Raw genomic sequence first — 22,751 nt, 5'->3', positions numbered from 1 at the left:
GTAGGTGAATTGAGTAGAGCACCGAGAAGAAGGAGAGGAGAGGGGGAGGGAAAGAGGGAAGAAGAAGGGGGGGGGGGGGGGGGGACGAATATAAGAGGAGTATATCGAGATAACAGGGTCTTTGATGCTGGAGAGCTCCAGGAATCTAAGTGTACTATCTGCGTTGATATCTTCCAGGAGGCTCCAGTGCCGAGTAAACATCTCCATGCGACAGTGCATGTTGTCCAAGCATCTTCTCGTAGCCTCGAACCATTATTCCTCTTTAAGCCGACGGAATTACAGAGTTGCCTTCTCACTAACCCTCCATTTTCCCTCCTGCGTCTTAACAACCTTCCCATCCCGCTTCAACTTCTCGAGGACCATCAACACCCCGTACTCTGCCGGCGCAAAGAGATTCTCCGGATAGTGCCGGTAGATGACCTTGACCATCTCCATGCTCGTCCACTCCTTGGCGCTGGTGATTTCCTTGGCCGCGCCGCTCTCGCCTTCACTGTCGCTCTCGCCGACCGTCGTGATCGAGTCGTGCCCCGGCAACACGGCACCTTCGGGGCCTTTCACAGTCCCGTATTTCAAGACGTTCAGCGCCTCGAGCTCCCGCATGCGCCGGTGCGCAACATACTCGTCGATCTTGGCGACCGCATCTTCAATCACGGCACCGTGGCCCGGGTACGCGGCCCGTTTGGGTTCGACACCGTCGCTCGTCGTCAGCTGCTGGACGCTCTCCTGAACGTGTCGCTTCATCAGCGCCAAACTGTCGAGGTACAGGCCCAGATCCTCAAACACGGCCGTCCCGTGGCCGAGCACGTTGTCCGCGGTGAAGATGGCGCCCACTTCGCTGGCGTCGGAGGACGCCGTGATGATGAATGCCATGTGGTCCTTCGCATGGCCCGGCGAGTGGATGGCTTGGATCTCGATCCCGTTCCCGCTGTCGCCGTCGGTCCGGAAGCGTTGCCCGTCCTGGATGTCGATGATGCGCCTCGTGTCTAGCATCTCTTTCGGGTCGTATTCTGGGAGGTTTTTGTAGACTTTGACGTCCGGGAACACCGCTTCGAGGTCTTTGACGCCTCCGATGTGGTCTGGGTGCCAGTGTGTGAGGATTGCAGTCGAGATGGAAGTGGGCTTGTCGCTCTGGGCGTCAAGTGCCTCGCGTACGGTCGAGATCCATGCCTTCTCTCCTTGCGCGGTGTCGATGAGGATGCGCCGCTGACCTCGGCCCAGTAAATATGTGTTGGTGCCTTGTAGTGTAAACTATGTGTCGAGCGAAGTAGAATTGTCAGTAGAGCGTGCTCAGCATCATTCAATGTGTGAGACATGGCTAGGTGGTCGAAGATCTACATACCTTGCTCGGATTCCCACCCAATATACGGATGACATTCGTACTGATTTGCTCCCATTCGGCGAGCTTGGGCAGATTTTGCGCCATAGTTCTCCTGATCACTTGCGGTCGATTTGTCTGGGCGGTTAACCGGATCAGGGTTTGGCGCATATACTGTCAACCGATCAGGGGGATCAGGGGAATCAATCGAGCCGCTGTCTTTGAATTGATCGAGGCAACAGAACAACCGAGCTTGAATGCCGTGCGTGAATTGTGATACTGCTACTTCTCCAGTCCCCGGTCTGCTAGCAAGTGCTCCCTCAATACAATACCCTCGAACCAACAAAAACGAATTCTACCTAGGCAATTATTCCGATAATACTCTCTGTATTGATCGGAGAGAAGACAAATATTGACTCAGATGTGATGGGCGTCGTCTCCTGCGCATTACATAAACACTTGAAGAATGGAAACCTTGCCTGTGACGGTTGGCGTATGAATCGCATAAATACTAAGAAGTGATAGAAGATGCTGTGTAGTTTGCAACATACCATCTACCTAGGTAGGTAAGTACTTGATCCCACTGAACCTTAGGTAGGTTAACACTGGTGGGCGCCCGGCTTCTAAGCTGGAGGAGTCCTTGATCCACTATGGCATCATTGAGCCGAGGTTCACGGGTAATTGATGAGATATCGACTTCATAGCATAAATAGCGTATTGAATAGCACATCGGTTGACTTGAATGCTTGGCTTCATAGGTCATCTATGATATCCTGTCGAGTTCCCAAATCCCTGCATTGCCAGCCCCAGCCAGCGGACGTCAGAATTCGTGGACTAATACTCTACCGTATGAAAGTTGAGCACGGCGGGCGACAGGACAGCAGATTAGGGTTCATGATATAGGAATTGTGTCAAGCACGTGTGTCACGTGACCATCACGTGATATTGTTTGCTACGCCGCACGGGGACTTATTGGAGGATAGAGGGCAACCCAGGGAGCATGTTGAGATTCCTGGAGTCCTCCAACATCAATAATGACCCTATTACTCCTTCCCCCTGGCGTTCACCGATAGGCCAAGTAGTAATGCAAGTCAATCAAGTTTTTGGCGGGCAGTTGGAAATCGCTACCACCAATTTTACAAACGCACATGAGCAGTCTCAAATCAAGTACAAGTTTGGTATTCGCTATTTCAAAGATACATAACATCATGGTTGCAACCCATTCCTAAAAGCGATTGACCTGTGATGGCCTATGCCTATGCATAATTCTGCAATGAATTGATGGCTTCGCTTGATGTGAACTGCCCCAGATTCGAGGTCCTGGCAAGGACCTGCACATTCTGCTTCCCCAATCGTCCTTGCTCGCTTTGCAACTACTCACTGTACATGATCCGAGACCGAATGTCAATTGTAATACCACCCGGTCATTCATATGGCTTACTTGCCCGCAGCCTTGGCCATGGCGTTCAGTGCAGACCCATTTCTGAACCACTCGAGTTGGCCTTCGTTGAAAGTTTGCGACAGTTCAATATCAAATGCTTTGCCATCCTTGGGGTGTACTTTCATGATGACTGGCTTGCCGGGTTGGATATCAGAGACAAGGAGATCAACCTTGTCATCTGGCTTGATCTTGTCATAATCCTCTGGGTTGGAGAAAGTCAATGGCAGCATGCCTTGCTTCTTCAAGTTGGTTTCGTGGATACGGGCAAAGCTTCGGGTAATGATGGCACTGCCACCGAGATGACGGGGCTCCAGGGCGGCGTGTTCTCGCGAGGATCCTTCGCCGTAGTTCCAGTCACCAATGACAACCCATTTGATGCCCTCCTTCTTATATTTCCGGGCGGTGGCTGGGACTGCATCCCAATCACCAGTCTTGAAGTGCTTTACCTTGTTGGCTTCACCATTGGCCTCGTTGATGGCACCGATAAGCATGTTATTGGAGATGTTGTCAAGATGGCCACGGTACTTCAACCAAGGTCCGGCCATGGAGATATGATCGGTCGTTGTCTTGCCCTTGGCCTTGATCAAGATTGGAAGGTCGGTAAGATCCTTACCATCCCAAGGTGTGAAAGGCTCGAGGACCTGCAGTCTGTCGGACGTTGGGCTGACTTGCACCTCTACTGAGGCGCGCTCCTCAGGGGGTGCTTGATAAGTATCATTTCCTGGATCATACCCGTTGCGAGGAAGACCGTCTCCGCTAGGAGCCTTGAGCTTGAAGTCGTTGCCATCCTTGTCCTTCAGAGTGTCCGTAAGAGGGTTGAAGCTAAGATCTCCAGCGATGGTCATTGCAACGACCAAGTCAGGAGAAGTAACGAATGAATGAGTGGCAGGATTGGCATCGTTTCGACCGGTGAAGTTTCGGTTGTATGAAGAGATGATAGAGTTGGCCTCTCCCTTCTTGACATCTTTTCGGTCCCACTGACCAATGCAAGGTCCACAAGCATTAGCAAGGATCATGCCTCCGAAATCCTCAAGAGTCTTCAGTTGACCATCACGCTCGATCGTTGCTCGGATCTGCTCAGAGCCAGGGGTGACTGTGAATAATGCCTTGGCTTTAACGCCATGATCCATCGCATCCTGGGCTATCGATGCTGCTCTCGACATATCCTCGTATGAAGAGTTAGTGCAACTGCCAATCAAGCCGACCTTAAGCTCTTGGGGCCATCCGTTGTCTTTGACGGCTTGACTGAACTTGGAGATGGGCGTGGCCAGATCGGGAGTGAATGGACCATTGATGTGGGGCTCAAGTTCGGACAGGTTGATCTCAATCAATTGATCGTACTCTGAGCCTTCGTCTTCTTTGAGCTCGGCAGCGTAGCCACGAGCGAAGTCACCAATGGCTTTGCGCTTGGTGGCCCCAAGGTAGTCATACATGCGGTCGTTGAAAGGGAAGATTGAAGTAGTGGCTCCAATTTCAGCACCCCTTTGAAAAGTCAGTTTCATAGTCATGACATCTTGGAGAGGTTTCAAAATTACATGTTACAGATAGTTGCCATACCGGTGGCCGATAAGCTGTTTACACCTGGTCCGTGGTACTCGACGATGGCTCCGGTGCCTCCCTTGACCGTAAGGATACCGGCAACCTTCAGAATAATGTCTAGGAAGAAGGGATTAGCATATGAACTCAAGGAGCACGCCAGTGATAACAGTACCCTTGGGAGTAGCCCATCCAGACAATTCCCCAGTGAGCTTGACTCCAATGATCTTGGGGGCTTTCAATTCCCATGGAAGACCGGCCATCACATCAACAGCATCAGCTCCGCCGACGCCGATAGCCGCCATACCCAGACCGCCAGCATTGGGTGTGTGGGAATCAGTGCCAATAAGTAGAGCTCCAGGGAAAGCGTAGTTCTCGAGAATGATCTGATGGATGATGCCAGAACCAGGTCGCCAGAAACCGATGTTGTATTTGGCGCAGGCAGTTGACAAGAAGTTGTAGACTTCTTTGTTGATATCAATAGCGCGGTCCAGATCTTTGTTACCGCCAATTTGTGCCTCAATCAAGTGATCGCAGTGGACAGTGGTCGGAGTGGCCACCGAGGGCAAACCTGCTGACATGAACTGAAGAATGGCCATCTGAGCGGTAGCATCCTGGCATGCCACTCGGTCGGGGCGGAGTTTGAGATAGGAAACGCCACGCTGAATGTCCTGGCCTTGAGGATCGTCCAGATGGGAGTAGAGGACCTTCTCGGCGAAGGTAAGAGGTCTATTCAATCTCTTTCGGACAATGGCCAAGTTCTCGGACATTTTTCTGCACGATGAATGTCAGCTTCCTTTCATATGTGGTATGGTCGTGTGTTACGGACTTGTAGTTGATGTAGTGGCCCTTTTCCCAGTTGGTCATTTCGACCTGTTTTCGGATGTCAGTAACGATGCATATGATATTCTGGCTGGTGTGACTTATTTTTGCTCAAAGGATCATCTGTGACAGTTGCGTAGGTCATCCGGGACGTTCGCAAGGGCTGTTCGGCGGGGTTAGCTTGCTATGGTAACTGGGGAGAACAACAGATAGGCGACTGACAGTGGCAACACTGGACGCTTGCTGTAGAAAATGGAGTTAGCCATAGTTCTTGATTCGATTGACGGAAGCCACAAGTATTGAAGTCGTCGCCCGTCTGGAGGGGAATATCAATGCAGTTGACAGCTGGATCGAACATAGCTGGGGTAGAACGTACCAAGCGCGAGGCCAAGCGGCCCAAAGGCCTGAGAGACATCATGATTGCGACGAGACTTGAGCTCGAGCAGGAATTGCGTGAGGTCAAGGTCGACTCAGTCGAAGAGGTATAGCAAAGGAAGCTGAAGAGTGGAGAGGAGATGATAAAGAATGAAAAAGGAAGCAAAGCTGTGGAAGTAGGCCGTGGATGGACGGAAGCTCTTTGGAGAAATGTGGCTAAGGATTGGTGGAGGAGACTCTCGGGGCGAGGACTCCAGTAATCGGGAAAGCCTTGGAAGACGTCAAAGCGACCAGGGATGTTGCTAGGCACTAACTGCCCTAACTGTCCTAACTGCCCCAACTGCCCATTGACCACCACTCAAGGACCACCTGCACTGGATGACTATAGGTCGTTTTAGAGCCTTCAAGAGGTATTTTCTAGCGATAATCCAGCCCAGTCCGTAGATGCACCTTGAGCCCTAAACTCTAGGCTGTGCTTGTCTATCAGCGGCCCATATCCAGGCCTTGTTGACCTTGACTAGACATCTAGCCAGATACCTAGGTACTTCATGCCAACTGCCTCCTCAGATATGATGAGCCTACTCCTAAGTGATGATCCTTCACTAGACCTTGAGGGCAAAATCATGATAGGACCCTGGTGGACGCCAGACCATCATTTACCTCATCGAAGCCTGGGGACGAGGAGGGCAACCCCCAAGGCAATGACATAGATAGTGCTTGGAGAGTAATTACATGTTCTCTGATTGGTCAACAAAGAGGTCTGCAGGTCAAGCAGAAAATGCAGGTTGGCATGAGGCATTTGCAATCGGAGCATGCATCGGATCCTACCTCCCAACTTCCAAGGGCGGTCCACACTCGGCCATTATTGAATGTCCCACCTTCAGGTTTGATGCCGCGGCTGTCGATTTGACAGTATCCGCCACCAGTCCACGACTCTTGCTCTCCCGTAGTTGCTGCTTACTTTGGGGTTACCACGTCCACTAAGCCTCGACGAAAATTGCCCACATGTTGATTTAATTTTCTCTGAATTCATGCGGATGGCCGACAGCCTTTTCCTGTTCTTTTTCGCATCCCAGAAAAATTAAGATTGTTTGGCCCCGGGTCCAACATCAAACGGACATCTGCCACTCATCCGTAAACATATTCCCCATCCTGTTCTATTACCGAGTCACCACTTCTGTGTCGCATCCCTCCGTCTAAAATCCCCATTTTTTTCGACATGGGCAGCATTCGCCGCTCAAAGACCAAACGCCGTACTCGGTCCGAGACCCCTCAATCCAATCAACCCACTCAATTGCTAACATCCTTCACATCTAGGGACTTGGATCAAGTCAAGGCTGATCTCAAGTCACCAAAGCATCTCTTACGCCACAAGTCCTCCAAGGCTAATGAAGATCTACCGGCTCTGGGAGCTTTTTATTGCACTGAATGTGCCAAGTATTTCTCCGATAGTCACAATCTGAATGAGCATCGACGAGGGAAGCAACATAAACGACGGTATGTTCCCAAAGTCCCCCTCTCTGTGCAAAGTCGCTTACCATGAAATCAGGGTGAGGATGTTGAAAGAAGAGGCGCATAGCCAGAAGCTCGCAGATGCCGCCGTTGGTTTGGGTCCTGATGACCGCCGGAAGCAACGGCCAACCGACGAATCACACTCAACGGCCATGGAAGACATTGTTTGATCAAGGAATCTCTTGTTATCGACTCTCAACGCTCGGCAAGAAATCTGATCTTCAACCATGTTGATCTCTATGATTGCTATCAACTTGGACTACTGAAGAACGCCATGATCTTTTCATAAGCATACCACTGCATTCCATTAGTAGTGCATCAAATCCTTCGTCATGGGGAACACATACCTGTACAGCATTCACAACGAACGCCCTTAAGCTACACACTCCAATGCCACGGTAAAAGCCTCGAACTCCCGAATCTTGCCAGATTTCTCGGGCCACGACAAGGGAAGTCTTCGCACTTTTCGGCGTCAGGCTGTCACTATTGGTCCGGAGGAGGCCTTGTTGCTCTGGATTTCCAGAAGGTTGAGTCTGAAGACGGGTCTTTATCACATCCAGCGGGTAAATCGACATCCAAGTCACCACACCTGCGATCCCGCCACTAATCAGGACATCTGAGGTGGTAGGAGGAGCGAAGGGATCCGCTCCCCTAGAAAGTAGCAAACGTTTGCTAAGTTCATAGGACCAAAAATACCAACCGTACCCGAACCCATCGCGAATGCTCGTAATCAGACCTCCGTAGTAAAGTCCACGGATCCCTTGATGCTTCCACACATCCTTAAACACAGCGTAAGAAGATCCCTGCCCATCAATCATCAATTGCGCTCGACACTTCACCAGTTCCGATGGTGCTGAAATCACAAATGTTGCCAGTCCACCAAGGGCACCTGCAACCCAAATTTTGCCCAAATCCACCCCAGCGAGCTTGGTGTAGTCAAATATGCTCGGATCCATCACCTTTAAAGATCTATTGAAAGATAGGAAAAGAATTGAGTTGAGAGCTCCATAGCCAAGGATTGGAGCTGCTGCTCCTCTGAACAGAGCTGTAAATTTCTGCACACCGAGCGCTGGCTCTTGAATACGGGCTGGTGCTGTGCTTCCGTTGGCCGTCTGGGCGTTGACTTTCAAGACGTCCAGACGATTGCCAATCAGTATCCCCAGCCCTCCAGAGACATAGCTCGCCCAGAAATCTGCAGACATGCTGCACACATCCGGCCCGGAGAAATGAAAAATTAAGTGGTGTCCGTGATGATTACGCTATGACATGCTGGGAGTGCTTCTGAACAATCTCGTGGGAATTTATTCGAGTCCGCTATCGCAAGAACGCACTCAGGTACTCGGATACCACTGAAGGTTGGTGGGTTTCATGAAAGTAGGCTTGAGATGGCTGTCCGAGTCAAGTAGCTTGGGGGGAAGTATTTGACCCTAAGTGGTACCTATCACGTGACCTATAGAGGATGCGTAAGAGCGAGAATAAACGGCCATCTGCTTCCAGAGCTCTCAGACCCGCAAGGAGCGAAGAAAGGGTCCTGAAAATGATAGGTATATATCTGGGTAATGTGTTCGTTGATGCCAAAGAGCTCGAGGAATCTAAGTGTGCTGCTACCAGCTAACATCCACGTGACAGAAGAGCCAGCACGTGACAGCTGATGATATGTCACATGATATCGCGTCGCGTCGCGTCGCGAACGCGTTACATTTGCTTTGCCACTCGTCTGCCTGTCGACAATGCATCTCAGAAACTGCCCTCCACCTCTACACACACAATCCTGTTTTCAGCATTACGCAGGGCAGCCTTGAGGATCTATCGTGTCTCTATATCTGTCACATAATGTATGCAATTTCGTGCTCATATTAACTTGATCTTGACTGATCTTTGCCCAGGATCCGCAGTCGACTACCCGCACACGACAATGACAAAGAAAACATCCCACCCGCCAAAGCAGGCAGACTAACGGCGAATTCCTCTACAGCCTTGGACCGGCTGGTAAAGCCCTTCAAATGTCCCGGGTCTGCGAATGCTCGTAAGAAGACCGGCGAACCTTCACGAAAGCGAAGAAAGGTGAATTATGCAGAAGCAGATGGCAGTAGCAATGACAATAGTGGAGGATTCAGCATGGATGGTGATAGTGTGGCCTTGAAGGACCGCTTTCCCGTCTTCAAAGTCAAGGACAAAGAAACCACATTTCGTGCAAGATTTGCAATACCGTTGATCAATAAGGAGGCAATTGACCGTTCCCGAACGGCTCCCAGTCTTGGAATGCGACAGGGACTCCCTTTCATCAATAAGCCACTACACGATCCTAGCGGTGAATTTGCAATTGTCTTATTCGATCCTACCGTTGATGGGAGACCAGAGCAGCCCTCCGCTTCAGAAACAACAGAGGCAGAACCCGAAAAGCCAAAACTAGATATTCCTCTCATGCACAAGAGTCTAGCCGAGATCCTGGGCATCAAGAAGGTGGTGGAGGGCGAAAGACCAAAAGTGCCCGTGGTCATCGATCCCAGATTGGCCAAAGTTCTTCGACCGCATCAGGTAGAAGGAGTGAGGTTCTTGTACAGATGTACCACTGGTCTGATCGATGAGAAAGCTAAGGGTTGCATCATGGCAGATGAGATGGGTCTGGGAAAGACGTTGCAGTGCATCGCGCTGATGTGGACCCTACTCAAGCAGTCACCAGAAGCCGGGAATCCTACCATTCAAAAATGCATCATTGCATGCCCCGCCAGTTTGGTCAAGAATTGGGCAAACGAGCTCGTCAAATGGCTTGGTGAAGGTGCTATTCACGCATTCGCCATCGATGGAAAGGCGTCGAAGGAGGAATTGACCATGCAACTCAGGCAGTGGGCAATCGCTTCTGGACGAGCCGTTTCGAGGCCTGTGCTCATAGTCTCTTATGAGTCCTTGAGATTGAACATTGAAGAGCTGAAAGACGTTAAGATCGGACTGATGCTTTGCGATGAAGGCCACCGACTGAAAAATTCAGAAAGCGAAACTTACATGGCACTCACTGGACTAAACGTTGAGCGAAGAGTCATTCTCTCTGGGACTCCTATACAGAACGATCTCACTGAATACTACGCGCTCTTGGACTTTGCAAACCCAGGGTACTTAGGTACTAAGGCCGACTTCCGCAAGAAATTCGAACTCCCAATTCTTCGTGGCCGCGATGCTGCAGGTACTGATGCAGACCAAGCGAAAGGTGAAGCAGCCACTTTGGAATTGGCTTCACTTGTGAAGAAGTTCATCATACGACGGACGAATGATATCTTGTCCAAGTACCTACCGGTCAAGTACGAACATGTGGTCTTCTGCAATCTGGCACCCTTCCAGGTTGATTTATACAATCATTTCATCCAAAGTCCCGACATCAAAAGTCTGCTAAGGGGCAAAGGAAGTCAGCCACTTAAAGCAATCGGAATCCTGAAAAAGTTGTGCAATCATCCAGATCTCCTGGATCTTGAGAATGACCTCCCAGGGAGCGAAAAGTTTTGGCCAAGTGATTATGTGCCGAAAGATTCAAGAGGTCGGGACCGTGATGTAAAATCATGGCATTCAGGAAAATTCGCTGTTCTCGAGCGTATGCTTGCACGGATTCGACAAGACACCAATGACAAGATCGTGCTCATCAGTAACTATACTCAGACTCTTGATGTGTTCGAAAAACTGTGCAGGGCTCGTTCATATGGATGCCTTCGCCTGGACGGGACCATGAATGTCAACAAACGCCAGAAACTGGTCGACAAATTCAACGATCCCAACGGCGAGGAATTTGTCTTCTTGCTAAGTAGCAAGGCAGGTGGATGTGGTATCAATCTTATTGGTGCAAATCGACTCGTGCTCTTTGATCCAGATTGGAACCCGGCTGCCGACCAACAAGCTCTTGCCCGTGTTTGGAGAGACGGTCAAAAAAAGGATTGCTTTGTGTATAGATTCATGGCAACCGGTACGATTGAGGAGAAGATCTTTCAGCGACAATCGCACAAGCAAGCCCTTTCGTCAGCAGTCGTCGACTCTGCTGAAGATGTTGAAAGACATTTTACACTTGACTCTTTGCGCGAGTTGTTTCAGCTCAAACATGATACTACGAGCGACACGCATGATACTTTCAAATGCAAACGGTGCACACCCGACGGCACACAAACGATCAAAGCGCCGGCAATGCTATACGGTGACACAAGTTCTTGGAATCATTTGGTGAACAATGGAGAAAAGGGACCGCTTGGGAAGATTCAGGATCTCCTTTTACGACAAGAAGCATCAGAAAATGCCGTCAGCGCAGTGTTCCAGTATATCAGCCATTGATTTCTTGGTTCCTCATCTCACTCAGCTTCGCTCCCACAGCCTCGCTTGGCACGTTGTAGCCTCTCGGGCGTAGGCTCCTTTTTATGGTAGCTATGATCCTGTTTAAGAAGCACAAGATTATACCATCACGATATGAACGATGGATTTACACTTGTATCGAACCTGTTAAGCGTCACACTTGGGGATGCGAGATCTCATACAGTTTACCTTTCACCTGCAAGTCTTCTAGACCAAGTATAGGCATGTTCACGGTTCAAGAAAAAGCTAGCCTCCAATATACAACTTGCTAAGCAATCAGTAGCCAGAGACCCATTCACGCCGGTGACCTGCCTCTTTACCCCAGTGACTGCCGCCCAGGGTATATCGTTATTCGGTAAATCTCTCATAGTGCGAATTAACAGGCAGCTGGAGGCGCACCTGTTCACGCCTACGACTATATTCTTAAACTACTTCCTACCTAGCCAGCCGATCTTGAAAGACCCCCATTTGCCAGCTAATGCACGCTAGTCGCTAGTCACGTCTTTGAAAACCCCCCTGCTTCTACGTTGTTTTCTTTTGGGACAAAGATATTAAAACAAAAAGAAGGGCTCAGTCCTGCTCCGCGTAGGAAAGGGGGCAATTTATTCATCTTGTACAATGCGAAGAGGGAATGGCTACTAGGTCGTCAACGGCCTCCTGTGGTGGAGTAGTGACACTCAGGAATGAGCCATGCTCCCTTCAACACCCTGTTCTTGTTGCCTTTACCATTCTATGAACGCTTGCTTCTGAATCAGAAGGAGGACGCCCTTGTCATGTCATTCCATAAGCTGTGCAAATTGACAGTGGATAATAAATATTCATACAACATTGCGCCCGGCGGGTGCAAACGATGCCCCCAGCCCATCGCACATTCTCGGTTCCGTTTCCGCAACATTCCCTCATGCTCATCCTAACCCGCTACCACAGGTGCATAACTTGATGACCCACTGCTATTGATATCCTCGTTGCCAAACTCGTTTGAAAAGGTATCAATCATGCCACCTCATCCTTGTCCATGGCCGTGCCGACTTGGCACCCAGCTACCGTTACTCGACCAAACAATTGATCAAAAACTTCGCCTGCTGATCGAGCATTCATCACCAAGTTCCCTTTGAGCTTGGGTCTCTTTCGAACGTTTCCAGATAGTTGTTGTGTTCGTTCCCGCGTGGCTTGTCTCTCCTGCAGCAATTTTTCATCCGCTTCAAGAATTTGCTGCCATACCTCTGCTGCAGATGGCAGGAGCATTAGATTTTGGCTCCACGAACTGTTGCTATTAGCATGCTTTTCTCCCCAGTGAGCCAGAAGAGCTTCCAGATCGATCTTGTATTTGACCTGTCTAGCTGTCCGATACACGGTTTCTTCACCCACGCAGACGTTGCACCTGAATCTGAGCTCGATGCTCGGGTTTGCATCGTGAAGTGTGTTGAGACATGTTGCGAATGAAGACAAAGGGGGCTCTGAACCCTCTGCCCGAAGATACAAATCAATGGCGTATTTAAGAGCAATTTTGAATTGGCATTCGCCTTCAAGCCAAATGCCGTTCAATGTCCTCGCGGCGTGTAAGAGGTTGCCAACGAAATCATTTTCTGCAAGCTCGGTAGCATGAGGAACACGATTCTCGAATGCAGAGACTGTCACCGCTGGAGGTTTCTCCACATAAGGCACACTGATGGCTGGATGCCAGTTGTCCAGCGTCCAAGGATCTTGGTGACTTGGTACAAGTGGCAAACATCGAGGCCATGCGACAAGGTACCAGGGGAAGCCAGTACTGGCGCTAGCACGATCTTGTTCGGTGAATCGCTGGTCAACGTCCCGAGCATATGGCACCGCGAATTGCCAGAACTCCAATCCTTGACCCACCACTTTCGCGTGGACATGAAGAATGTGTTCAAATGCATCAACAAATGACCAACTCCTGACGAAATCGGTCCGACGACAACCTCTGCAACGTAGGTTCTGGAACACTTTGCCACCTCTTGGTGAGTTCCGCGGTATTTGCTTTTCCATCACCTCTTGAACAATCATACGGGCATCGTCCAAACTCAGCCGGTAACGGCCAATGCTGCCATCGTAATTCATCCCGTTGGGCACCTCGCTCAATGAGCAATACCTATCAAAGACATTCTTCAAGCACAAGAGGACAATGTCGGCATCAGCGACCTTGTTATCTAAGCATCGTTTGAACTCTTTCTTTCCAAGCTCAAGCACAAATTCTTGCTCAGGCTTCAGACCTCGAATTTTTGACTTATGACCTGAACGATATTCGTGCAGTACTCGATAAAGTTTGATAGCAGGAGGGGTTGGTGAAGACAGAATCGACTGCGAGAACCTATCTGCAGAAGCTTTCGTCATATCAAGTTCAAACTGTTCAACGACTTCTGCTTGTATTCGATAAGGCATAATTTTAGCCTCCAGAGTCTTCCACGATCGTTCCGTTGGAGGTGTTTGGACGTTCAGTATTCGTCGGAAAGCAGCCATTCTTAGAAGCACACTGCGTTTGATTGGTGGTGACAACTCGGCTGCACGAGCTACAAAGAATCTTTCTCTTGCATTGTGCACGTTAGTGTCTGGTCGCTTTTGAACTTTATGCCAGGTCTCAAGCTGGTTCACCTCGACCATGAATTCCAATGTCTTGGTAAGAATTCCATCGGTCCAAGTGGCCAGTTGTGCAGATGAAGGCTCTGAACGAAGAAACAGTAGGTATTTATTTTCAAGGCGTAGGTAGGCTGATCTGAGGAAAACGTATTGGCGATGACTATGCGCGCTAGCCCATCCATTCGTGCTCATATCAACTGATCTTGGACGCATGTGCCGTCGGCTATAGCATGTCAACACTAGTGAGGACGAGGGGGACTCTCAAAAGCTCTTACCCATCACTCCTGGCCAGTGGAAGAAGTTCCCAAAGAGGTCTTCCTTCGCCTTCTGCCGTGATATTCAAGACATGTCTTCGATGGACGGGCAATTCGTCGGCCTACGTTAAGCACGGATTAGTATGGTAACAACAGGAAGTTTACCCGATCAACTGACCCGCATCGTCTTCTTCTTGAAACAGTCAGCACACAGACGAACTTGAAAAGTCCAGTATACCCCGGCAGTCTGTTCTTTTGGGCAGTTACGGTTCTGGCAACCCCGGCCAACCAAGAGATCTGCGTACGCTTGCTCACTCATGTCAACTGGGCAGTCAGGCATGTCGTAGCCGAAGGCATTCTGTCGACTGGTCCGCCATATAGCTGTGCGATCCGAAAGCAACTGGCGGAACTCTTTGTTGATTGTTTTTGCTGCAAGCAAGAGCCTGGGCTCACAGTAACCGAGAATTGTCTGCCAGATGTCACTATTGACCTTGTCGGAAATTTTGAGTGGACGACTGCTCCGCAAAGCACGCTTTCTGGGAAGTTGAGTCTCGCCCAGGATGTCTTGTGAAGCTGTGTTGGGTAACTTATCATTGCCAGTCGGTGTGGGGTTAGTGGGTGGCTCGTCAGAGGTCGGTTGTTCACCGTTCTGCATGCTTTCGACTGTGTTGATGAGAAAAGAATGGTTTGTGATGAGAGGAGGAAGAGGAGAAAATCCTCTAAATCCAGCATGGATGGCATCATCTGATGGCTTGGGAGGGATTCGATATGATAACTTGTCGATGTGAAAGGTGACTTTGCGTGGTGCCGGAAGGCCCGTAGGAATGACCTGATAAGAAGAGCCTTCCAGGTTCCGAAGCTGCTTCTCGACCCTCATCAAAGGCTCAACGCCATTCTGCCATTCTGCTTCATCCATAGGTACAGAACCTGAGGAGGAGCTCGCCATGGAGAATTGTGTGAGTTGGTGTTGAGTGTTGGACAAATGTATGTTCTATGAAGTGACAAAGCGGCGAGAGGACAAAAGTGACGTAAGAGGAGGCTTTGGCAATGAAAATATTAAGCTTCAGGAAAGAGCAATAGACTGAGAGGGCGAGTTGGTCTTTCCCCAGTATCAATCAATGTTGAGAAGGCGTGCCTAGGATGATTGTTGACAGAAGTTGATGTTTGAGAATTCCAGTTCGACGCCGAGATGGGCAGGAGGGGTAAGGAAAGACTGACACGGTCATTGCTCATGAAGACAACGAGGCGTTGCAGGTTCCATGCTATAAACACCTCAAATGTAACTGACCAGACACCGATGAAAGGCGTGCGACATTTTGGCAGAGAGCGACAGCCTTGTAAATCTTCAGTGCGTTTGAACTAGATATCAGCACTTGGTTGTGAGAGTTGAAATGCCCGACGATCAGGTGCTGTCCAACTTTGAAGCTAATACCGAGGCAGTTAGAGTCAGATCTGCGGCACCAAATATACCCAGAACAGACTTGGATCGCCTGGGGGAAAACCTCGGATCTGGATATCTAAAGTAGGTATGTACCCTTATGTATGTAGCTGGGAGAGCAAGTCCTTGAGCACGAACAATATACCAAATCATTAAATACTGTTTGTCACCCATCATTCGGAAAATATTCTCCAGAAAGCTCTGCTCAAGTCTTACAGTTTTCGCACTACTGCCTAAGCATTTGGCAATCGGGCGGGCATGGTTAGTATCTCGTGGGACTCTTGCCTCACTTCCACCCTGACGAAGCCGATAACTGAGCACCAGTGCCTACTTGGTACTTACTTACCAAGAGTTGTACTGAGATGCTTGAATCATGTATGGCAGACGTTTCCCAAGCCACACAACTGCGTTCAATATGGGTACCTACTCAAGAATGGACGGAGCAGCATGTCAGCGCCTTCAAGACTCCTCGGCCTCATTTTTCAAAGTCCAGACGCGTGTCACGCTTACCCAGAAGCCCAAATCGACTATTCTACGATGCAGACTTGAATGATGTTTTCATCCGCTTAAGTAGATGGGGAAGGACGGTTCGATGAGAAGGCACGGCTATCTGGCCGTGGGGCCCCGGCTTGAGGGATGGGTAGTTAGTGGCGAATACCCGGAAACCTCCCGCGCAGGGCCCTTGGGCTTACGCTCCAGGCTTCTGGAATCATTCTATTCGTATGTACGAAGCGGATACCAGTTGCCACTGGCCAGTCCCAGAATAGTCAGTGCAGACAAGTGCCTCGTCTCTGACCAAGGTAAGAAGCTTGGTCATGCGAAGCAGAAGTTCAAGTCTGGATCAAATCTTGTACCAACACATTCGGATCCGAAGGTATTTCGCACCATCTACCTAAAGTACCTAGGTGCCTGCGTACCTGAATGTGAATTTCACCACAACTGGTAGAGGCAACGGACTGGGGAGTGGTCGCTAATTCGAGATGCAGCGGGCACATTTGGAGCTCCAACCCCCCAGCCGACATGATACATGCATCGCACCACTTTCAAAGACTATCCATCTCGTACTATCAGGTGGTTTTCTTGAGTACCTACCCACGTACCGAGGTGCTCCAGAACAGAACTACCTCTCCGTGACAAGGACATCAGAAGCTTAGTCGACCGCGAGGCAACGGCCACCCCGCTGAGGCTGCAGCTAAGTTCAAGAGCTTAAGCTTCCCATAATGCCAAGATGGGTGGACGATCCGCTCTCAAGTGTCTATCGAAACAGAGTGACCAGTCAGAAGCTACCACCTATCTTCCCATGTAGGTAGTGTTGCATCAAACCATGCCATACAACAGATCTTTCTCCATATGGAGCATCCACAAAGTCTCCTCGTTCAAGTTTTTCACCCGTGTCCTTGCCACCTCCGGGTGCCTCGCTTGCTCAGTTCAAAGTCCATTTCGAGGTTTATTGAGATTCTCTACACTCCACGGGGATCCGCCTGCACTCCACAGGTTGATCGTCCTCGACTACAAATTCGTGGCATGACCCTTCTTGAAATTCAAGTTCGTTTCTACCGCTGCTAGAACTGTAGCGCAATCCTCAACCCCGTTCTGGCTGGGAATATTCTACAACACTTCCAACATGGGTCATTCTGACGAATCAAGTATGCTCCCCACCATTCGTTCCTGTGTACTGCGACTGACATTTTTAGGCGAAAAGGCCAGAGGGGGCATTGGCCACCAATTCGATTATGATCCAGATATTGCGCATCCAGCTGCGGACTATCGAGACCAGCAGACTGTTACTCTACCACCTGGAGTTTCCGAACGAAAATTGATTACAAAGATCGATCTCCGTGTTATTCCAGCCCTCAGTGTGCTCTACTAGCTCGCCTTCTTGGATAGAACAAACGTTGCCAATGCTGCAATTTTCGGTCTCCAAAAGGATTTAGGTCTGTCAGCCACGCAGTATTCAACTGCTCTGACCATCTTCTTTGTCCCATATGTACGTTCGACATGGAAAAAGCACATCGCCAAAGTCGATGCCTCGACCAATGATGACTAATCATTGTACAGATCATCTTTGAGATTCCTTCGAACATCATCCTGAAAAAGCTCAAGCCTCATGTATGGCTAAGTTTGTGCATGTTTGGATTCGGTCTTGTCACTGTGTGTCTGGGTTTTGCGCAAGGCTATGGTGGAATCATTGCCTGTCGCTTCTTTTTGGGTTTGTTTGAGGCTGGCATGTTTCCTGGTTTGTACCCATGACCTCCAATCGCGGAGCCTCATTCTAATGTCCTTACAGGGTCCTTCTATCTGATTGGGATGTGGTACAAACGGGCCGAAGCACAGAAGCGTTATACGTTCTTCTTCGCAAGTACCACTTTGGCCGGCGCTTTCGGTGGTTTGCTGGCATCGGCTATAGGCAAAATGAACGGCCTGAGAGGCTACCTCGGTTGGAGATGGGTGTTCATTCTTGAGGGAATTTTGACCTGTGTGGTATCATTTGGCATCTTCTTCGCCATTCCAGATTTTCCAGAGGACGCAAAATGGTTGACCGAACCCGAAAGGGAGTACGTCAGGGCACGCCTCCAGGAAGATCAAGGCAAATCCGCCCTCGAGAGACCGATCACTTTCAAGGATGTGGTTAATTGCTTCAAGGACTACAAGATCTTCCTCGGTGGACTGATGTATTTTGGCCTCATCGTTCCAGGTAAGCTAGGACCAATTTAAGGGGGAAACGAGAGAGACTGACAGGATTGCGCGATCGAAGCTTATGGATATGCCTACTTCGCACCTACCATCATCAGATCATATGGCTATTCTCCCATTCAGACTCAACTCCATTCGGTTCCACCGTGGGCCGCTGCTTTTGGATTCAGCATGCTTGTGGCATTCATCTCGGACTGGACGCGCCATCGATTCCTCTTCACCATCATGCCTATATGTATCTCCATCACAGGATTTGCCATGCTGATGGTTATTCATCATCACAAAAATGCACAATATGCTGCGCTGTTCCTCATCACCTGTGGAACTTACAGTGCCATGCCTATCATTGTCTGTTGGTTCACCATGAATCTAGGAGGCCATCACAGACGGGCTGTTGGTAGTGGCTGGATTATTGGGTTTGGAAACATTGGAGGTATGCAACAGTCTTGTCATAACGTTGGTTTGAGGCAAGGCTAATTTAAACCAGGAATCATTGCAAGCTACAGCTTCAAAGCGACCGACGCAGCGACATTCTTTCACCGGGGTTACAGCATTTGCTTGGGATTCATCTGCCTAAGCGCAGTGAGTTGCGTACTGTACTTTTTTGCAGTTCTTTCGCAGAACAGATCTCGAGCGAAAATGCATACAGGTGTGACGGAATACGAACAGGTCGAGTTGGGTGATATGAGTCCCTCATACCGCTACATGTACTAGTTGGCAGTGACAGTGTTAATGCTGGGAGACCTGACTGAGCATTCGATAACAAAAAGTGACAATGAAGGGCTCCAAGGCCCTTAACGAGACCATAACATAGTCAACAGCTCAAAATGTGATCCTATAAAATTGATGTTTTCACAACTAGAAAACCTCATTCTATCTTGGGTATATGCCCGTGTCAACCAATGACATGCACAGAACTCCGTCAACTATGCAAAACGAAGCACAAGAGGGCTTCGCTCTGGCAAAACCGCAGCCTTTGCCCCTTCAACAAGGCAAAGCGATGTATTACCTTCTTTTTCTACAGAACAATATCCACGCATCTTACAGCACTCCCATTGAGTCTTGTACATATCCCCCAGACGCCCTGGCGCCGTGAAAATTCCACATTTTCAAACAGTTGGGGAAGGAAAGTCGAAGGAGGAACAATCGAGAGGTCGAGTGACACAAATAGGCTCCGTCGCAATGTTCAAGCACTCATCATGCCGAGTCGACTTGAGCTTTGAAGACGTACCGATCCTCAGGCTGGCTCTTGAACGGCACACCCAACTCAAATAGCTTGACCATAACATCGGAGAAATCCTTGAAGAACAAGTCGTTGTCTTTGGCGTAACGTTCGACGTGCGTCAAGAAGATAGGATCTTTGATCAGTGCCACATCGGTAGGCAGCATCATCAGAGACTTGGTGCTGGCATCTTCGTATTGCTTGGGCCCGTTCCAGCTTTTCCATCCCCACTTCTCCTCCAGGAGGAGACGATAATAATCATTGGTCATGACTGTGGGTGAGAATGTCCATGGCCCTTCAAAACCCGAGCGGGTTGAGTGGCATCGTCCTTCAAGTTTAGTGTTAGTCATACGTTATCTCAAGGCTAGCTGGGCATAATATTTGACATACCTAAGGCGTGAGCACCAGACAAGGCGACCATTTCCTGGTCGTCAAAACCCATCCTGCCAAAGATATTTCGAATGTGGTCTTGGCCTTGAGCGGCATCAGGCAAGCGACCGTCAGGAGTGCACATAGATTCGTCCTGATCCTGTCGTCCTGGTCTCCACGGGACTGTAGGGCCTTGCATCTCCTGAATGGCTACAACACCAGCCAGAGTCCACAGATCACCATAGGAGATCCATGGAAATTGTTCTGCAAAAGTCAGTCAGTCTACCCCAATGGGAAAATATCAGTGAGAACATCACATACCTTTGATTGGTTGTAAGAACTCGCGAGCGACGTTCAGACCCGCATTGGCACCATGACCTCCCTCAGGCTTGAATCGCATTGTTGCGCCATTGCTACCACCGGTCCCAGACACTTTATCATATGTGCCAGATGAATGCCACGCAAGACGCAACACTACCGGTCCATAAGAACCATCCTCGTATTCATCATGTTCCCACAACAGTTTTGCCACAGCATCGTACACCTTCTGGTAATCCTCGACGGTTGGCTTGAAAACACCCACGCTCTGGCCTCCACTTCCTTGCTTGAGGTGGACTTCCGGAATTGGTCCCTGTGCCTGATTTTCTTGAGTGCTATACCCATAAAGACCTCCGACGACAAAACCAGCTGCTGCGGCCGCTCCTACAAGCACGAGTGTGTTCTTAGATCTCGCGGGAGCTGGGCCAGATGAGTATTGACGACGCGACGACTGTTGGAAGAACTGCTTGGCGGCATTAGCCCTTGATGGCCGAACAGTGAATCTGGTTGATGAGGTAGCAGCGGACGCTGTGCTTCGCTGGAACGCTCTACTGAAGCTTCGAGTGGCGACGGCAGTGGCCATTTCGTCTTAATTTGTTTGTGTTGGCGAAAACTAAATCGGCTCGCTAATAGTGGAACAAAGTCGTGATTTGATGTTTAGTCGTATACAAGACTTTCAGAAGAGGGGAATGAGAAAATGGAAGGTGACCATCACAAGTTATAAGAAGAAAAAAACACGGCTCTTAAGATTGGCTGAATAATGGTGCATTGAGGCAACGCTGAATGGTCGTTGTCGACTTTCTTTGGGGAACAAGTGACCCACGGAACGTTCCTGAATATGGGAGGCTTGAGCGAGACGCAGGGGACATTACTCGGACCGCGTGGATCTGAAGAAGTCGGAGCAAGATAGGGAGTGATAGCGGTAGTTCGGACTCAATAGTGGATGGCGTCTCGAGGCACTAAAACAACTCGGAAAATGCTCCATTGACGTGTTGTAACGGCACTGCGTACGAGTACTAATCCTAATGCCATTCTTGGGCTTTTTTGATCGTCTTCTCTGAGTGTACTCGTATCAGTCGCGTGAGGATTAGAAATATGCTAGATTCAAGTAGTGTGCTTCTTTAATTCACCTCATGCCCAATGAGAGCGAATACTTTGAAACGTCGGCGATCAAATTCCATCGACTCGGGGTTTTAGCGAGCCTTGTGGCATAGCCTTGGCAGGGCACCAATTTCTGCATGCCTTGTCAGCGATGAGTTTTTTTGGTTTAGTAACAGCATGTGCAGTGGGTGGTCTGACTGTCCTGGCTGATGACTCTGCTTTCATCATCATGTATCCGCAATTCTCCGATACACTATCTGTCCCAGGCCTGAGCCTGCACCCAGCAAGAACTTTTCCTCGGAGATCCCAGGGAGGAAGATAAGTTGCGTCCTTTTTGGATGGAACGCTAAACCATATATAGAAATTCGTGGCGAGCAGCTCGCTCTCAAAATGCCTCATTAGGTCATTCCCGAAGCTCATTGTAAATCCAGTTGCAAGGCTGAGTTGTGCCCGGAGTACGCCTGTCGGTATTGGAGCCAGGCGGTTGTGTAATGTTTTGAGAGAGACCACGAGGACTCCCGCGGCTGAGAAGATAGTAAAGAAAAGAACGAAGGTCAGGACGAGATAGAGGAAAAGAAAGAACGAAGAAACCACAAGAGATGCCGAAGGGATTCCGTCGTGTCCGACTAGGCTGATGAGGAAAAATCGATGCCTATCTCCCTCACAGCGAACAACACCACGTTCGTCGATGCGCCAGAGGAATTCCTTGGAAGAAGCTCAGAGAGACGATGCCAGTGATGAGAGGGGCCGCCAGGATAATGGGTGGCCATTTAAATTATCCACCTGCGAGATGAAAGCCCAGGACTAGAGACCGAAACGAAAATTCGTCGAACATGCTAGGATTCTACCGCCAAAGGAGACGTGCACCAGGCGGATATCAGAATTCGCGGATCACTTATTTGCGTTTCACGCAATACCCTGCCCTTCACCCTCGTCTTTGTCGACTAGGTGTCATCTACAGTATATTGTGGTAGATTTCACCTTGTAACATGGCACCGTGTATAGAGCTATCAGTGAATAAGTAGACTATGTTGTGTGAGGGTTGAGTGCGGCGGGCGATATGGTAAAAGGACAAAAGTCGTTCATGGGTGTACCTACCTAGGTAGATATTGCGCTTTGAGAACTAACGAGGAAAGTCTGCCGATGGTCAAAGATTGGAGGTTACTCGGAGGAGGAGGCTGCTGGCTCAAAACCCAGGTTCCATGCTGGGAAGCCTACGAGCCTCGGTATCTGTTGGGTAATCGGCCCTTCTCTGCAGTGGTACACGGTGATATTAACAGGTCTTCCCACGATCTGGTCTTGAGTATCACTTGCAGGCAATCCAAGCAAGACATGGCCGAGTAATTATGCGACGTCAATTTCACCGCTGGCGATGCGGGCGTTGAGTCTGACTGTCGCCTCGTTGTATCTCCGAGTAGTAAGATGCGTGAATC

General features: G+C 49.5%; 8 protein-coding genes across 8 annotated transcripts; 3 read left to right on the top strand and 5 right to left on the bottom strand.

The window, feature by feature from the left end:
* Positions 1 to 276: 276 nt before the first annotated feature.
* On the bottom strand, positions 277 to 1,423 carry LTR84_009449 (uncharacterized protein; the record flags this gene model as incomplete). Its single annotated transcript, XM_064852989.1, has 2 exons — positions 277 to 1,248; positions 1,340 to 1,423. The coding sequence occupies 2 exons, from the start codon at positions 1,421 to 1,423 to the stop codon at positions 277 to 279; spliced, it is 1,056 nt and encodes a 351-aa protein (XP_064700975.1).
* A 1,329-nt stretch (positions 1,424 to 2,752) lies between these two features.
* On the bottom strand, positions 2,753 to 5,159 carry LTR84_009448 (uncharacterized protein; the record flags this gene model as incomplete). Its single annotated transcript, XM_064852988.1, has 4 exons — positions 2,753 to 4,238; positions 4,292 to 4,412; positions 4,468 to 5,066; positions 5,122 to 5,159. The coding sequence occupies 4 exons, from the start codon at positions 5,157 to 5,159 to the stop codon at positions 2,753 to 2,755; spliced, it is 2,244 nt and encodes a 747-aa protein (XP_064700974.1).
* Positions 5,160 to 6,708: 1,549 nt separating this feature from the next.
* LTR84_009447 (uncharacterized protein) lies at positions 6,709 to 7,171 on the top strand (the record flags this gene model as incomplete). The annotated part of the gene is made up of 2 exons (XM_064852987.1): positions 6,709 to 6,986; positions 7,039 to 7,171. 2 exons carry the CDS (start codon positions 6,709 to 6,711, stop codon positions 7,169 to 7,171), a joined length of 411 nt encoding a protein of 136 aa, XP_064700973.1.
* A 79-nt stretch (positions 7,172 to 7,250) lies between these two features.
* On the bottom strand, positions 7,251 to 8,203 carry LTR84_009446 (uncharacterized protein; the record flags this gene model as incomplete). The annotated part of the gene is made up of 2 exons (XM_064852986.1): positions 7,251 to 7,298; positions 7,349 to 8,203. The coding sequence occupies 2 exons, from the start codon at positions 8,201 to 8,203 to the stop codon at positions 7,251 to 7,253; spliced, it is 903 nt and encodes a 300-aa protein (XP_064700972.1).
* Positions 8,204 to 8,657: 454 nt separating this feature from the next.
* LTR84_009445 (uncharacterized protein) lies at positions 8,658 to 11,309 on the top strand (the record flags this gene model as incomplete). Its single annotated transcript, XM_064852985.1, has 2 exons — positions 8,658 to 8,836; positions 8,888 to 11,309. The coding sequence occupies 2 exons, from the start codon at positions 8,658 to 8,660 to the stop codon at positions 11,307 to 11,309; spliced, it is 2,601 nt and encodes an 866-aa protein (XP_064700971.1).
* A 1,011-nt stretch (positions 11,310 to 12,320) lies between these two features.
* LTR84_009444 (uncharacterized protein) lies at positions 12,321 to 15,122 on the bottom strand (the record flags this gene model as incomplete). The annotated part of the gene is made up of 3 exons (XM_064852984.1): positions 12,321 to 14,145; positions 14,198 to 14,298; positions 14,355 to 15,122. The coding sequence occupies 3 exons, from the start codon at positions 15,120 to 15,122 to the stop codon at positions 12,321 to 12,323; spliced, it is 2,694 nt and encodes an 897-aa protein (XP_064700970.1).
* Positions 15,123 to 17,238: 2,116 nt separating this feature from the next.
* LTR84_009443 (uncharacterized protein) lies at positions 17,239 to 19,022 on the top strand (the record flags this gene model as incomplete). Its single annotated transcript, XM_064852983.1, has 7 exons — positions 17,239 to 17,260; positions 17,309 to 17,470; positions 17,549 to 17,601; positions 17,673 to 17,850; positions 17,902 to 18,309; positions 18,370 to 18,741; positions 18,796 to 19,022. The coding sequence occupies 7 exons, from the start codon at positions 17,239 to 17,241 to the stop codon at positions 19,020 to 19,022; spliced, it is 1,422 nt and encodes a 473-aa protein (XP_064700969.1).
* A 483-nt stretch (positions 19,023 to 19,505) lies between these two features.
* Positions 19,506 to 20,800, bottom strand: CCP1 (heme peroxidase; the record flags this gene model as incomplete). The annotated part of the gene is made up of 3 exons (XM_064852982.1): positions 19,506 to 19,858; positions 19,921 to 20,163; positions 20,221 to 20,800. The coding sequence occupies 3 exons, from the start codon at positions 20,798 to 20,800 to the stop codon at positions 19,506 to 19,508; spliced, it is 1,176 nt and encodes a 391-aa protein (XP_064700968.1).
* Between the last annotated feature and the right edge of the window lie 1,951 nt (positions 20,801 to 22,751).

Source organism: Exophiala bonariae (genome assembly GCF_035927105.1).
Source record: "Exophiala bonariae strain CCFEE 5792 chromosome Unknown scaffold_38, whole genome shotgun sequence".
NCBI classification, from domain to species: Eukaryota; Fungi; Ascomycota; class Eurotiomycetes; order Chaetothyriales; family Herpotrichiellaceae; genus Exophiala; species Exophiala bonariae.
This window is presented reverse-complemented; position numbering and strand designations above follow the sequence as displayed.